This window comes from Camelina sativa, chromosome 13, assembly GCF_000633955.1.
Source record: "Camelina sativa cultivar DH55 chromosome 13, Cs, whole genome shotgun sequence".
NCBI lineage: Eukaryota > Viridiplantae > Streptophyta > Magnoliopsida > Brassicales > Brassicaceae > Camelina > Camelina sativa.
Window position 1 is genome coordinate 5775680 of NC_025697.1, and position 14342 is coordinate 5790021.

The 14342-nt window shown below is 36.7% G+C and overlaps 3 protein-coding genes across 5 annotated transcripts; 2 read left to right on the top strand and 1 right to left on the bottom strand.

The window, feature by feature from the left end:
* LOC104735366 lies at positions 602-6187 on the bottom strand. Of its 3 annotated transcripts, XM_010455145.2 has the most exons (7): positions 5939-6187; positions 5443-5516; positions 3305-5345; positions 2824-3217; positions 2602-2735; positions 1441-2517; positions 602-1168 (listed from the first exon to the last, which is right to left on the bottom strand). In XM_010455145.2, exons 2-6 carry the CDS (start codon positions 5458-5460, stop codon positions 1448-1450), a joined length of 3657 nt encoding a protein of 1218 aa, XP_010453447.1. In that variant the 5' UTR covers positions 5461-5516; positions 5939-6187; the 3' UTR covers positions 602-1168; positions 1441-1447. The 3 variants fall into 3 exon arrangements, with proteins under 3 accessions (XP_010453447.1, XP_010453446.1, XP_010453445.1); XM_010455144.2 differs by having other exon boundaries at positions 602-2517; positions 5834-6187; XM_010455143.2 differs by having other exon boundaries at positions 602-2517; positions 5939-6186.
* On the top strand, positions 7774-10122 carry LOC104735368 (putative BTB/POZ domain-containing protein At5g13600). The gene is made up of 4 exons (XM_010455146.2): positions 7774-8013; positions 8103-8172; positions 8261-9466; positions 9534-10122. The coding sequence occupies exons 1-4, from the start codon at positions 7955-7957 to the stop codon at positions 9978-9980; spliced, it is 1782 nt and encodes a 593-aa protein (XP_010453448.1). The 5' UTR covers positions 7774-7954; the 3' UTR covers positions 9981-10122.
* On the top strand, positions 12944-14337 carry LOC104737972. Its single transcript, XM_010458214.2, has 4 exons — positions 12944-13407; positions 13679-13787; positions 13896-14058; positions 14150-14337. The coding sequence occupies exons 1-4, from the start codon at positions 13007-13009 to the stop codon at positions 14335-14337; spliced, it is 861 nt and encodes a 286-aa protein (XP_010456516.1). The 5' UTR covers positions 12944-13006.

The following is a 14342-nucleotide window of genomic DNA, read 5'->3' on the forward strand; positions in this document are numbered from 1 at the left end:
AGTTGGGACAGTGAAATTGAATTTTATTGAAGTTAATATATGGATTTACACAATGTTAAACATGATGTAGGAATCGAACATACCCCCTAAGCTGGGGTGTGAAATTACTGATTTTCCTTGTATCGAAAGAGAGTGAGAAGCAAAGGAAGAAAAGATTAAAAAATGTAACCAATAAACTAGTGACACGTGGCAGAAACCAGTGTCTCGGAAATATTACAATTAAAACTTTATTTTTTATTATATTATTAAAAAAATAAAATACATCCCCACGGGATATGGGATGGGAATGCTCTAAGTCATTATATCAGCCCATCTGGCCGCAGAGCCAAAATCGTCATTTGCAGAAAGAACCCTATGTCAATGACCCACTATAAATACCAGAAGTCACTATCAGGCACAGGATCCGAATTTGGGGCAATTAGAGAGACAAGAGCAATTAACTTTCGTATTAATTGCGCTTAGCACTTTGATTGTAATTTTTGTATCCTCTTACTCCAATTCTACGTTAATAAAAGGACCAATCCTTTCCTCACAACATTCGTATTATTTATATTGTCGAGATCTTGCATCAAGAGAGAGGTACGATGATCATGATTATAAATATGTTCAATCGTGTGTTCATCCACATCAATTTTTATAGAAAACTACTTCATATAAGGTAGACGTTGCCACTGTTCGGTAAACATAATATATATCTATATTAATATTAAAATGGTTAGTGCAGATTACAATGGAGAATAGTCAATTAAGTGGTCATGAATTTGTTCTTGATGGTCGTGAATCTGGTGAGCAAGTCTCGGGTGATTTTGGTTTGTTAAGTCAGAATTCGATTGACTTCTTAGCTACGAATGATGAATTTGAAGAAGAATGTGACATAGCCAATAAAGAGACTTGTTTAAGCCCAAAACCTGCAGGTCTCTCCTGCCTGAAAAGTTGTACGGGTGAAAAGTCTGGACCCCTGTATAACAAAGGGAAATTGTCTCATCTAACACCCTAGTCATTCCACCCCTCATATCTCTTGGACCAGTAACATTCTACCTAAGCCGGCTAAGGCTTTCTGAGTGTAGAAAGCCTGAAAAATTCCCATATGTATTTACACCATCTTGCTTAGGTTGTATATTCCAACTTCAACATGGACGGTAATAAAGTGCAGAGGAGAAGCCGAAATCTGAATCACAGCAGGAAAGGCAACGAAATCTAAGATGATACCACAACATAAGTGCTATATATACACAGCCAAGCAATGGCCAATTTCGAAACTTTAAGCCGATAGTGCAGAGTGTGTCCCTTAGAAACAGTTATTGGAATGTCCAAAATAATCACCACTAACTGGTCAGAGCAGTGGCAATCACAAAACTTCCGTTTGATACCTGAGTCACTATCACTTATATCTTCCTGGTCTGAGAAGGTTTCAAGTAAATTGACTAATCGAGTACTAACCTCTATTCTAAAAACCATCACCACCGAGCTCATCCCCTTGCCAAATTTTACTCTGCTTTGTAGTTTTCTCCTCTTCTATATTCTTAGTTCTTTCAGATGCATTCTCAGCTGAGTTCTTGTTTTCACTATCAGTTTCCATAAAACTCCCTTGTTCTTCACTTTTAATACGAGGGTCCTGTCCGAACCTCACAGCATCAAGGTCATTCTCTACATTACTAGGCGCACAACCATCATTGTTAAAAGATGGTCTAAAAGAGCTGGTAGTATCGTGTCTATAACCAAATCGTCTTCTCTCAGCATTAACATCAATACCAAATCGTTCAGAATGAATCTGACCTTCAAAGAAATCATCACTGTAGTCGACCCTTTCTCGAGGATCCAAGTTTCCATGGTTTCTATATGCAACACGATCACATGGTTTCCTAAATGAGTTGCCATCTCTTCCATAACCTCGACCCCTTGCATAACCTCGGCCCCTTGCATAACCCCGGCCCCTTCCAACATTTGATGGTCTATGTGAGAAAGGTGGAGAATTGTGTCTTCTGACAACCCTATCCCTTGAATAACCAGAATGGTCAGGCGAGCTCATCCTCTCCATTTTATAACCTGAGGGTGATCTCCTATGAGAAAAGTCTGTATTATGCCCACTGAACTCTTCCTGTGATCTGTTCCTAAAAGACGAGGATGGACCATCTGATCGTTCTCTTGATCTAACTGGGGACCGTGAGCGAAATCCAGGATATTCTCGTTTGGGGTTATTTGAAAACTTTGTTTGTCCTCGAGCAAAACAACCATTTCGACCTTGATACGGACGTAAGGGATTCATAAACATTGGTTCTGTGTTGTTGTTGCATTGTAATCCCCTTGTAAATTTTTCACCATCTCTACTAAATCCGTGAAATGCAGATGCATCCTCTTTATTTGTTGGTCCTCTATTATATGAAAAGTTAGGGGTTCTTCTCGTAAAGGAGTGAGAATAAGGTGCTACTTCATCATTCGCAGACCGTCTTCCTCTCTGAAAACTACCCCTAAAGCCACCACCCCGACGAGTGTTTCCATGATTATCAAACTCAAAATCTGCATTCACAAGATGAAAGTCATATTGAGTTCTAGAAAGAATGAGCTTTATCTTCTATAGAAAAAACATAGACATGACTTTACTTTTTGTGTCCTGGTCATGCAGATTGCTTTCTGTGTTATCAGGTAATCTCCTTCTGTCAGGCATGAAATTTAACCTTGGGCTTCTCATGAATTTACCATGGTATCTCTCACGCGAGAACTTGTAGGATTCATCACTAGCAAAGTAAACAATAATTGTAAATTTTAATACACAAAGATCTCAATAAGAATGAGATTGAAAAAAAAAGGTCTCAGAAATATCACCTCCCTCTCATAAGATACTTCGGCGGTTCAAGCGGGAAATTAGGAAATCTATCTCTTTCCATTCGGAGTGGCACAAAGCTGCCTGAAGCATCTAGTTCCTTATTTGGAGATTTACTAGAAACCTGAGCTAAGTTTATAATCCGACTCTGGCTACCATCACTGCACTCTGCAGGAGGATCATTGTCAACAGTAGATATTTCTGCCTTGTATGAAACTGGACTGCTGTTATCTACTATTTCAGGGTTTTCAATCCCGCCTGACACTGTAGACATACCAGACATTCCTTCACCATCCTGAACTATCCGACCTTCGTTTTCACCTGATCCATCAAATACTCTACTTTGAAGTTCTGGAGTATGTCTCTTAGTATGAACTTCAGTGCTTGCCATTTCAACTAATTTCAAACATGACTCATCAGCAGCATATTTCTTAAATTTATTTATAGATGATGAGGTAGAGCATTCTTTAATATGTTTATTACCTGTATTACCAAGAACTGCAGGTTGACTCTCTTTCTCTTCCACACTGCTCGAATTTTGAAAGCCGCCATGGTATGGAACATTAATGTTCCTTTGTTCAGTCTCAGAACCACCACACTCGGCATGTGAAATCTCATTACCTTCACTGAAAAAGGCAGCTGGTCTTTGGACCTCCCTGTCATCGTACAAATTCCTTTTCTCAACTTGCTTCTCTACTACTCTAAATAGATCATGACCACAATCTGATTCAAACCCATAACTGTATAACTGTTCCTCTAGCTTTTTACCAGATGAAATAATCTTTTCTTCATCAGAATGTTCATCAGTTCCACGAGAATTACGAGGGAGTTCTTTAGATATACAGGTCTTGCAATCATCTAGAAATTTCTCTTCAGTCAATGATGTAACATTTACACCTGAAGCATTGAGGTTATGATCTCCATGACCAGAACTTGAACTGGTCGTTTGAACTACACCATGTTTCAGCACTTCGCATAACTTACCATTAGCTGCACTGCTATTCTGGCCTGAATTTTCATTTAGTGTACAGTCAGGATAACTCTGAACGCATGGAATTATTGCCATTCCATTCAAGGACATTGGTTCATTGCTGATACTATTAGAACAAGGTATATATTTATCCTTCTGATATGGCGTAGAACTTGTAGGTAAATCAGGGACCTCACATGATTGCATTATTGGTATATAGGGATGATTCAACGTTTCATCTGTCCTATTGAAAACTTCCGAGTGGGTGAAGGTTTTTGGCTCAGCCTTTACTGATATAGGAGCCACTGGCTTCAAAATGCCAGATGAGGGACTATTTCCTTGACTGAGTCTACTACTAACAATCTCCTGTTTCACTCCTTTATTAGATATCCCGATTGGGAAAACTTGAGCACTCTTAGTGTCCTGCCTAACACTCTCTTCAATGAATTCTGACTTCACAGTCCTAAGGTTTACCGAGTTCACATTTCCAGCAGTCATTGTAGGTCTGGAAAAACTTGTACAAGCAGCTCTTGAATCTGATGTGGTAGCTGATACAGAAGGTAATTTTTCAAGAGGAGGGTATGAACTGAGGCCTAGACTAAGTGAACATGTGGGATTAACCTGATGATCAAACTTCATTAAAGTCTTCACAGGAGATCTAAACTCTACAATTTCCTTCTGTTTATCAGAAACCGGCTTTGCAATAACAGTCGTATCACGACAACTTGATTTCTCTATGACATGAAGGCTTCTGTTACTGTTTAAGAATGCAGCAGTTGTCTTAATTCTATTAGAGCGATCTAGAGGATCTTCCCAAGCATCCATGGTAGTATTCAAATCCCAGTTTGATCTGCTCACACCACTTTGATTGCCAGACTTGGTGGTACAATTAGAAATAGAAACTGTGTTATGAGGGGCACAAACTACTCCCTTGCTTAATGACAAATTCAGTGATGTCGGCTCTTCATTCTCCCAACACGGAGAACTGTTTTTAGTATTACATCCTAGCCGTAAGGAAACAGTATTAGCACCAGAAGATGATTCTGTTTGACTCTCTCCTCTGAGAGTTTCCTTGTCACCTGACTCCCTGACATTGTCATGAGTCTGAAGAACAGTTTTTCCTACTTTAATCCCAGTTTGATCTGAGGTAACAACAAGAGCACCAACAGGAAGCGTTCCCAGAGAACAATGGAGCGAACTGCCAAGAATGTTAGAACTGTTGGAAGGGATATCAAAGCCTGCCAAAGGACTGGAGCGAATTGGAGAATTTGACTTCTCAACTTTCACTCTACTTTGGTCAAAAATTATGTTGCCAATGCTCTTCGCATTACCAGCAATTCCAACAGAAACAGATTGTTGTAACGAAGATGCTAGTTCTCCAATATTTGTCTTGGATGAACCACCAATCAATTTCTGATTTTGATCAGCATGAGATGAATCCAAAGCAACACTAGTAGTAGTATCAGCAGCTTCTTCCATTGCCGGCTGCACTAAGTACTTCCTCTTCTTGATTGGAACATCACTGCAACTCCAAGTAGGTGGTCTGATCCGAGGCTGGAACGAAACAGAGGAAAAAACATCAATCAATATGGGAATTTGTAAAAAAAAAATGTCGGAGAAACAATCATTAGTCTTTAGTCGGAATAAAAACCTCTTGGTTTCCAGACATATCTAAAACGTCTTCACTTGTACTACCTTTTTCCAGGCTAACTTCACCTAACACACCTACAAAGATCAAATGTCAACATTAAGGGTCATTCATCTATTAAAAAAAAAAAAAAGGCAAAAAGTAGAACTCAGATCATAAATCTCACAAAGTATCTCTAAATAAACCCTAATAGACGCAAGCAAGTGAATGGACAAAACAACAACCAACAAAACTGTATGAGAAAAAAAATGAAGTCAACGATTAGAACTATAAAACTAAATCATTTAGTGGAGAAAAATCTTTGATAAAAAAAACAATCCAAAAAAAGTATTGAATCCAAAATACGCAAAAAACAAAGATCGATGCAATAATAATTCCGATGGGAAACACTGACCTAAAAAAATCAAACTGACCAGAGGAAAGAGTACATCAAAAAAATTGAAAGTAAGCAAATCCACCGACAGTTTATAAATTGCAAGTTTAAAGACAGAAGAATTACACAGATTTAAGGAAGAAAGAGAAGAGTTTCGATGGGGAGGAGAGAGAAGAATCTATCAAAAGACGGAAGAGTGATGAAGAGAGAAGTCTGATGGTGATGATGATGCAAGTTTCCAGTAAAGAAACAAAAAAAAAAGTACAGAGTTATTAGCTAAGAAAAATATAGGGATGAGAGAAGCAATAAGAGAGAGAGATGCGAAACAGGGCCACGCAAAGACACAACACAACCCTCTGCAGCCGCTACTTTGCCTTTATATAATAAGATACACTTTGACTCAACCCTTTTTTTTTTCACTCAACCCTTTTTTTTTCTTTTTTTTTACTACACAGAAAAATGAATGTTGATATTATACCAAAAAAAGAATCATATAAAAACGCTTGAAATATGTATAATATGAGTGTATTTTTATAGAAAAATAGAGTTTAATATTTGTAATAAGTCTATTTCTCATTTTCTCTGAATTACATGGACAAGTAAAAGTCGCTCTTTAAAATTTTCAGTGGTTCTTAACAGTTGTGGCCGTTGTCTCAAAATCCTTTTTTTTTTTTTTGGCTAATTAAGAAGAATCAATGTCGAAGCTGTAAATAAAAAACATGAATTAGATTATTGAAAAGTTTTTAGTCTTTGCAAAAAAAAAAAGAATTATTATAAACCGGATTAAAAATTTGCCTAGGTTTTTTCATGTTAATTACCACTAGGTCAATGATAATTGTATTCGTTTTGCTTGCGATGCGTCTCTCTTATATAATGGGCCTTAGACCATCATTAGTGGAGTACCTCTCCTAAGCTACTTTCAAATTAATTAATCATATAATTAATACTAATTTAAGTAAAGCAGTCCTAAGAGTATTTTTGCAAAATCATTTCTTTACTAGAGAATCCAAAGAAATATGCTCAATCTTTTAAATAATAATTTTTTAACATAACAACCAAACTGTTTTTTTTGGTTCTTTACCCAAAATACCAAACTTAAACTAACATAATCAGCAACATTTTCATATTGGGGACCCAATTTGCTGTTTCACATTGCAACAAGATTTGAGTTTTCTTATACACATCCAACACCAACCTAGCACAACGTAATCCTATCATACCAACAGAGAACAATCAAAACAGAGAAGCTTTTTGTTTGTTGCAGCAAAAAAACAGAGCATAGAGAGATTAGAAAAAAGAGTAGAGAAGAAGATGGGAGCTATATCATCTTCTAGATCTAAGATGTGCCAAACCAGCAAAGATTGTTCACTATTCTGCCTAATCATTCTTTTTTCCTTTCTCACACTCTATCTGCAAAGCTTTCATCTTTTGTGAATTTAGCTCCTGACGCATACATTAGGAATAAAACTAGTATTAGTGCTTCAAAGTATCACAACCAAGATCATAGAAACAGAATCAGACTTGGCCAATGTAGACAAGGATACTGAGAATGCACAAGACGATTCACATACACACACAACCAAAATTCAATTAAATTCTCAGCAACTGAACGACATTTCAATAATTGAATTTGAAAAATCACCAGTCAAAAATTACGAGTTAATTTACGTAATGGGCAGCTTTTGACTAGCCTACACACACATTCAAAGAGAGCAACTAAATTGACCAGTCAAATATCTTCTGCATTTATTACTGTGGAATATTGAAATATTGATGAATTTACCAAACGGAGCCCAGATTTTTTACCAGAAATAATAAGTTAAGAGAGGAATGAATGAATGAGAGAGTCAGAGAGGAGGAGGCGTTACAGAAATTATAGGGAAAACGAAAGCTGCAACATTTTAGTGTAAAGTTGTAACAGCCTAACAACAACTGGTTTACAAGCTTCGTCTGTATCTATCTCTCCTTGAGACTCGGTCCCTTCCTCCTACTCCTCCGAGATATTACAATAAACCAAATTAATAAAAAAAAAAAGTTTCCATCATCAAATATGTTATTGAGGTTCCCATGATTTATAACCAACCATTCTGCAACACTCTTTTGTATTTGCGGAAATACCAAAGACTGAACTGAAGAAAGAAGATGGCTTCCTTAAAACTGGGTTCTAAATCTGAAGTCTTCCATCTAAGTGGTCACACATGGTTAGTCCTCTTCTTCTTCGATGGTTTTAATATCATTCAGTACCAAAAACTAAATGTCTCATTTCTGTTTTGTTTTGTAATCTGATCAGGCTTTGCTCGACTGGTCTTAAACCCGATGTAATGATCCAAGTCGAGGAACAAAGCTTCCATCTCCATAAGGTATCTTATATATGTGACCACTATATATTTTCTTTATGAATTTCTCACTCATATGATCACACACTTGCCATGTGTTTTTTATCATCAGTTTCCGTTGTTGTCAAGAAGTGGATATCTAGAAGCTCTGTTCGGCAAAGCATCTGAGACAACCTCTGTTGCTCAGCTTCATGACATTCCCGGTGGACCAGATGCGTTCTTGCTTGTGTCCAAGTTCTGTTACGGTGTCATAATTGAGGTCACACCTGAAAACGTTGTGAGTCTCAGATGTGCAGCAGAGTATCTCCAAATGAGTGAAAACTATGGAGATGCTAATCTCATCTATCTCACCGAGAGCTTCCTCAACGATCACGTTTTCGTAAACTGGGAAGATTCTATCAAAGCCTTGGAGAAATCATGTGAACAACCTAAAGTGTTACCTCTTGCTGAAGAACTTCACATTGTCTCTAGGTGCATTGGTTCTTTAGCCATGAAGGCTTGTGCAGAGGACAACACAAGTTTTTTCAACTGGCCAATCTCGCTACCAGAAGGAACCACTAGTACTACTACTACCACCTTCTGGAACGGAATACAAACAAAGAACACGAGCCAGAACTGGTGGATCAACGATGTTTCATCATTCCTCGATCTCCCAATGTACAAAAGGTTCATCAAAACAGTTGAGTCCAGAGGCGTAAAAGCTGATACTATAGCAGCATCTGTCACGCATTACGCCAAACGGAACCTCCCTTTACCCGGCTGTTCTAGGAAGTCTGGTTCTTCTTCAGAGGAAGGTACTAATTATGGAGATGACATGTACTACTCACATGAAGATCAAAGAAGTCTCCTTGAGGAAATCGTGGAACTACTCCCTAACGATAAATGCGTTACATCCACCAAATTCTTGCTCAGGCTTCTTAGGACATCCATGGTTCTGCACGCCAGTCATGTCACTCAGGATATTCTGGAGAAGAAAATTGGTGAGCAGTTAGACAAAGCTGCTCTAGAGGATCTGCTAATACCAAACATGGGATACTCTGCTGAGACACTTTATGATATCGACTCTGTCCAGCGGATTCTTGATCACTTTATGTTGATGTTGGATTCGAGTATCGTCGAGGAGAAGCAGGTTATGGGAGAATCTTATCCTCTTAAGTCCATCACAAAGGTTGCTAGTCTGATAGACGGCTACTTAGCACAGGTAGCATCAGATGAGAACTTGAAGCTATCCAAATTCCAAGCACTTGGTGCTCTAGTCCCGGAAGATGTGAGGCCAATGGATGACGGTATCTACCGCGCAATCGATATATACATTAAGGTAAAGTAAACAACCTATAGTTTTGTTATGTTTTGAGTTCCAAAGTTATTAACTATTAGCTATACAGGCTCATCCATGGCTGACAGAGTCAGAGAGAGAGCAACTATGTCTGCTGATGAATTGCCAGAAACTGTCACTGGAGGCATGCACACACGCAGCACAAAACGAGCGTCTACCATTGCGTGTCATAGTACAAGTATTGTTCTTTGAACAGATGCGGCTTCGGACATCTATAGCAGGATGGTTATTCGGGTCGGAAGACAACAATGACTCAAGCGGGGCGTTAGAAGGAAACAAGAACGGGAACGCAAATATGGTGATCCACGGGATGAGAGAGCGCGTTTACGAGCTTGAAAAAGAGTGCATGAGCATGAAGCAAGATCTTGACAAACTCGGTAAGACAAAAGAAGGACGCAACTTCTTCTCAAAGATATTCGGATTGAGGTCTAAGACTAAGACTTCACCTTGCGGCAAAGGAGGTGACGATCTAATGGTTCCTGAAACCAAGAACTGATAAGAGAAGAAAGAGCAATAACTAATAACGATATTACATGATGATCCTTACTCTTTAGGCACTTTGTTCCCTTTTTGTTCTTGAATTTACATGTTTTAGACCCTTTCGAAGTCGTAGGACTATTGGAGACATTCTTAAACTAATAGGATCTTTATCATAAGCACTTATTAGGGTTTGAATAATTGCAATGGATAATGCATACTAGCTAATCCCATTGAAAAGTGAAAACCTTAAATTTCTTCAGCACCCAAGGGCACAACTAATAATATGAAAGGTCGAAACTGAATGAAGATGATATTTTAGCAAAAAAATTCCACCCCACAACCATGTTGTGTTGTATCTCTTTTTTATTTTTGTGTAATTGTGTTTGCATATGTAATTTCAAAGTAAGTTTAACAGAAGGAAAAAACACTACAAATACAACTGTGTTCTACTTTGAAGATTAACTAGATAACTAGCAAACACAATTATTTGTGTTTGGAACTGTTAGATTAGACCCTTTATCTAAAAACAAGAAATGGACTTCAAAGTCCTGAGCATTTGTTGGATAGCAAAAGAAAGAGTAGCCGATATAGAGTCGTTAGTCAGTGTGTAATATTAGATGCGTAATTAATAAAGCAAACATTGCTAATATAATAATGAAGTAGTGAAGTACAATGATATTGAGGGACTAGGCAATTGTGTGTGCGTGTGATGGTGGTTTCAAGGGTATACTGACGGCGGAGAGGCGGGGAGTTTATGGGTAGTGCCAGAGATGGAAACGACGACGGAGAGGTTATGGAGAGGGCATAGAGAGGCCAGCTTGCTCCGTTACAAAGAGAAACGACAAAACTGTCTTTTCTCTAAGCGGATTCGATATCAAGTTCGTGTAAAATCAAGTACTCAACGCTGAGAAACGTCCTCGTATTTAAAAAAAGTAAGCTTTTTTCACACACATTATCTCGGATTTGAGTGTGGTCTTGTTGATAGAGAACCGGTTATATATATATATAGAAATAAGGATTTGTTGTCTTGTTGATAGAGAACCGGTTTATGCGTGGAATTGTTGGTTTTAATCATCAGTCATTGGTGTTTGTATCTTTTTCAAGGGCCGGTTTGTGAAGAGAGACGATTGTGGACATACTAGTCTACTGAGATAACCAATTTTGCAACTTTTTAAGAAGAGGTTAGGGCTCAACCGGAGAAAACCGAGATTTGAAGATAATGTTGGTCTGTATAGGGGTCTTGACCAGCTCGGTTATGCAAAGATTTCGGTTTTGTTTGGCCACTCTCTTTTTTTTTTGAGTTTGGCCACTCTCTTATTATTAGAAAGTTAACTAATTTCATCAGAACAATAATGATACGTTATAATGAGTTGAGCATACTAGTTGTTCCTTGTTGTTTTAACTTTTCTTCAGCATATTAAAACACATTCTGTATTAACAAAAAAAAAAAAAAAAAAAAAACTAAAAGAGTGAAATAATTTTAAAACAGTAAAAATTAAGTTATAAGAAAAAAATATAATATAATAAAACGCTATCGAGATAAATCGTCCGTTACATAAAAAATAAAAATAAAAAATGCTTTTTTTTAATTATCACAACGGCTATATTACTGCCATGCGTATGGTTTCTCTTTTTGTACTCTTTTTTTTTTTTTGCTTCTGAAGATGGTGAATGAACAAAAAAACCAAGGAAAGCTACCGTGGGATTGCTCGACAACTGTAATGTCGATGATGGATAGCATGGGGCACCTAATGGGAACTGATCTAGGGAGAAATTCACAAGATGCCGTCGAACATATGATCTTTATCAGAATCATTCTGTGTTTGTCTGTGTTATTATTATGTATTATTACGCCGACAACTGTAAATGCGCGGATTATTGTATAATAGAAATATATTAATTAATTTAAATTTATTTAATAACCATATAAAAAAACTTAACAAATTAATATAAATATCATTAACATTTTTTACACTTTTATTTATTCAAATCATAAAATATCAAATATATAACTTATTTAAATATAATCATAAATACATTATACATATCTCTTAAAGTTATTTATTTTTTATTGTTCAACTTTGATAATAATTTTCATTAGTATTTTTAAGCATATGAGGTAATAAAATATTATTAATAATAAAAACGGAATTTTACTATGTGATTTAAGTATATAATTTAAGTTTTTCATATAAACTAACACATAACCTAAAGTATTTAATAATTAAAAGATAAACTATTTTGAAAGTAAAAAATACATATTTCCTATAAAATCATATGAAGTGCATTCAAATTTTTAAAATATGATTCCCAAAGATTTTTTTTTAAATATATATATTTTATATTTCCCTTAGTTTTTTTTTATATATTTCCCTTAGTTTAAGATATATTGCTAGATTTAGTTATAATTTTTAATTCTTGTAATAAAAAGCTAGATAGAAAATAAAAAATCATTTTGTTTTTTATATTGAAAAATATTTAAATGAAAATGAATGGAGGAGAAAAAGTCAATTCACAATTTATGTAATTTCAGTTATAATTTAATAGTAAAGAATGAATTTAAAGTATACATTACTGTATATAATAAAATATGTTGTTTAATTAAAAATAAATATTAAATGTCAAATAGACCAATAAGGAGAGAGTGAAATATTACTTTTTTTATGTATATATGACTATTTGGAAACACTCTTAAACCATATGATCTTTATCAGAATCACTTACTAGGGTTTGAATAATTGGAATGATGGATAATGCATACTAATCCTATTGAAAAGTGAAAACCTTAAATTTCTTCAGCTAAAACAGCTCGGCCAAATATACTATAGACCTAAGGCCCAAAACTAGGTTACCGGAAATTCTCAGTTGCCGTTTTTCTTTAAGCTTGCTGTCGTTAGCCTTCATTAGATAGCACGTTGTTAGTTCATAAAATAAGTAAACGGCACGCATTTACCTCAGTACTAAAAAAAGTACAAATTCTGCAATCTTTTCCAGTCGACGCCGGCTTGTTCATCAATCAATTCGCCGTCCTGTAAAGCAAAAATGATGCGTTCCATTGACGTCTACGTCAAAACCATAGCTCCTCCGGTCCGTTCAATTCTGTTCTCGATCTTTACCTCTAAGCAGAAACCGCCGTCGCTTTCGCTTCCGTTGCACTTCTCTTTGCGGTCGTTTTCCGATACTCCCTCTCGATGTTTCTCCAATGTCCTACCGATCTCCAATTCTCCGGTTTACGGGATTGGAACGATACGAAACCTCGGTTATCACTTCACTGCGAGGGCTATCTCTTCGTCTTCATCGACGACTGCCTCCGTCGCTTTGGTTCAGCCGCAGCAGACACAGCAGCAGCAGACTGAGAATCTAACGGTGGTTGATGATGAGAATCGTGGAGGCTTACAGGAGCATCTTTCTATTCCTGTACGAGCTTATTTCTTCTCCACTAGGTATTAATACTCTTTCCCCCAAAATGTTGTTTAATGTGTGAAGGTGATGCTGTTTATGTCATGGTGGGAATCAGGATCGTATTAGGAATATGATAATCTAATCCTCCATTGATTAGTGATGAGTGGATTTCATAGTTGAACCCTTTGTATATGTTGGTTCACGATCGAAGCTTAGAGAAAAGTGTGATGATGTATTTGCCAATGTCGTGTGTTTATTAAATTTTGTGAAGTGATGATTGGAATACTTCGTGGATGTAATTTTTGTTTTCAGCGTTGATTTGAAAAGCTTAATTGAGCATAACAAGCAGAACTTCATCCCACCTACCTCGCGAATGACTAACTATGCTGTTCTTAAGTTCGGCAATCATTCTGATCCCACTGTAAGTTGGAGCTTTAACTCTTTATTGAGTTTTATGAAGCTGGACAATAGTATATTTTTATATTGTGAAATGTTGATTGTTCTTATGGATTGAGATGTGATTTTGCAGGGTACTAATGCTGGATGTATAAGTGGGAGTGAGTGTATTTACATGGTAGTGTATCAGTATGGATCGATTGTGTTATTTAATGTACGGGAACACGAGGTTGATGAGTATCTTAAAGTGGTGGAGAGGCATGCTTATGGTTTGCTTCCTGAAATGAGAAAAGATGGTGAGTTTCACTTTTTTTTTGTTTGCTGTGTGCTGTTCGAAACTTCTGCTGTGGTGCTTAGTTTTTTATGTTTGGTTCTGTAAAACTGCAGAGTATGAAGTAAGAGAGGATCCAAATCTGAACAAATGGATGGAGGGAGGACTGGATGTTATCATGTTGCAGTTCTTGAATATTGATGGGATCAGAACCATTGGCAGTGTTCTGGGGCTTAGTATTGCTCTCGATTACTACGAAGGGCAGGTAACCATATCAAATCCATACACATATTTTGGATTGTGAAGAAT

Coding starts and splice junctions, on each gene's coding strand:
- LOC104735366 (XM_010455145.2), bottom strand. Junction 2,736..2,823: donor AAGTATCTTATGAGAGGGAG/GTGATATTTCTG, acceptor TTACTTTGCTAG/TGATGAATCCTACAAGTTCT. Junction 2,518..2,601: donor GCATGACCAGGACACAAAAA/GTAAAGTCATGT, acceptor TTGTGAATGCAG/ATTTTGAGTTTGATAATCAT.
- LOC104735368 (XM_010455146.2), top strand. CDS start 7,955: ATGGCTTCCTTAAAACTGGGTTCTAAATCTGAAGTCTTCCATCTAAGT. Junction 8,014..8,102: donor CATCTAAGTGGTCACACATG/GTTAGTCCTCTT, acceptor TAATCTGATCAG/GCTTTGCTCGACTGGTCTTA. Junction 8,173..8,260: donor AAAGCTTCCATCTCCATAAG/GTATCTTATATA, acceptor TTTTATCATCAG/TTTCCGTTGTTGTCAAGAAG.
- LOC104737972 (XM_010458214.2), top strand. CDS start 13,007: ATGATGCGTTCCATTGACGTCTACGTCAAAACCATAGCTCCTCCGGTC. Junction 13,788..13,895: donor GCAATCATTCTGATCCCACT/GTAAGTTGGAGC, acceptor GTGATTTTGCAG/GGTACTAATGCTGGATGTAT. Junction 14,059..14,149: donor TCCTGAAATGAGAAAAGATG/GTGAGTTTCACT, acceptor GTAAAACTGCAG/AGTATGAAGTAAGAGAGGAT.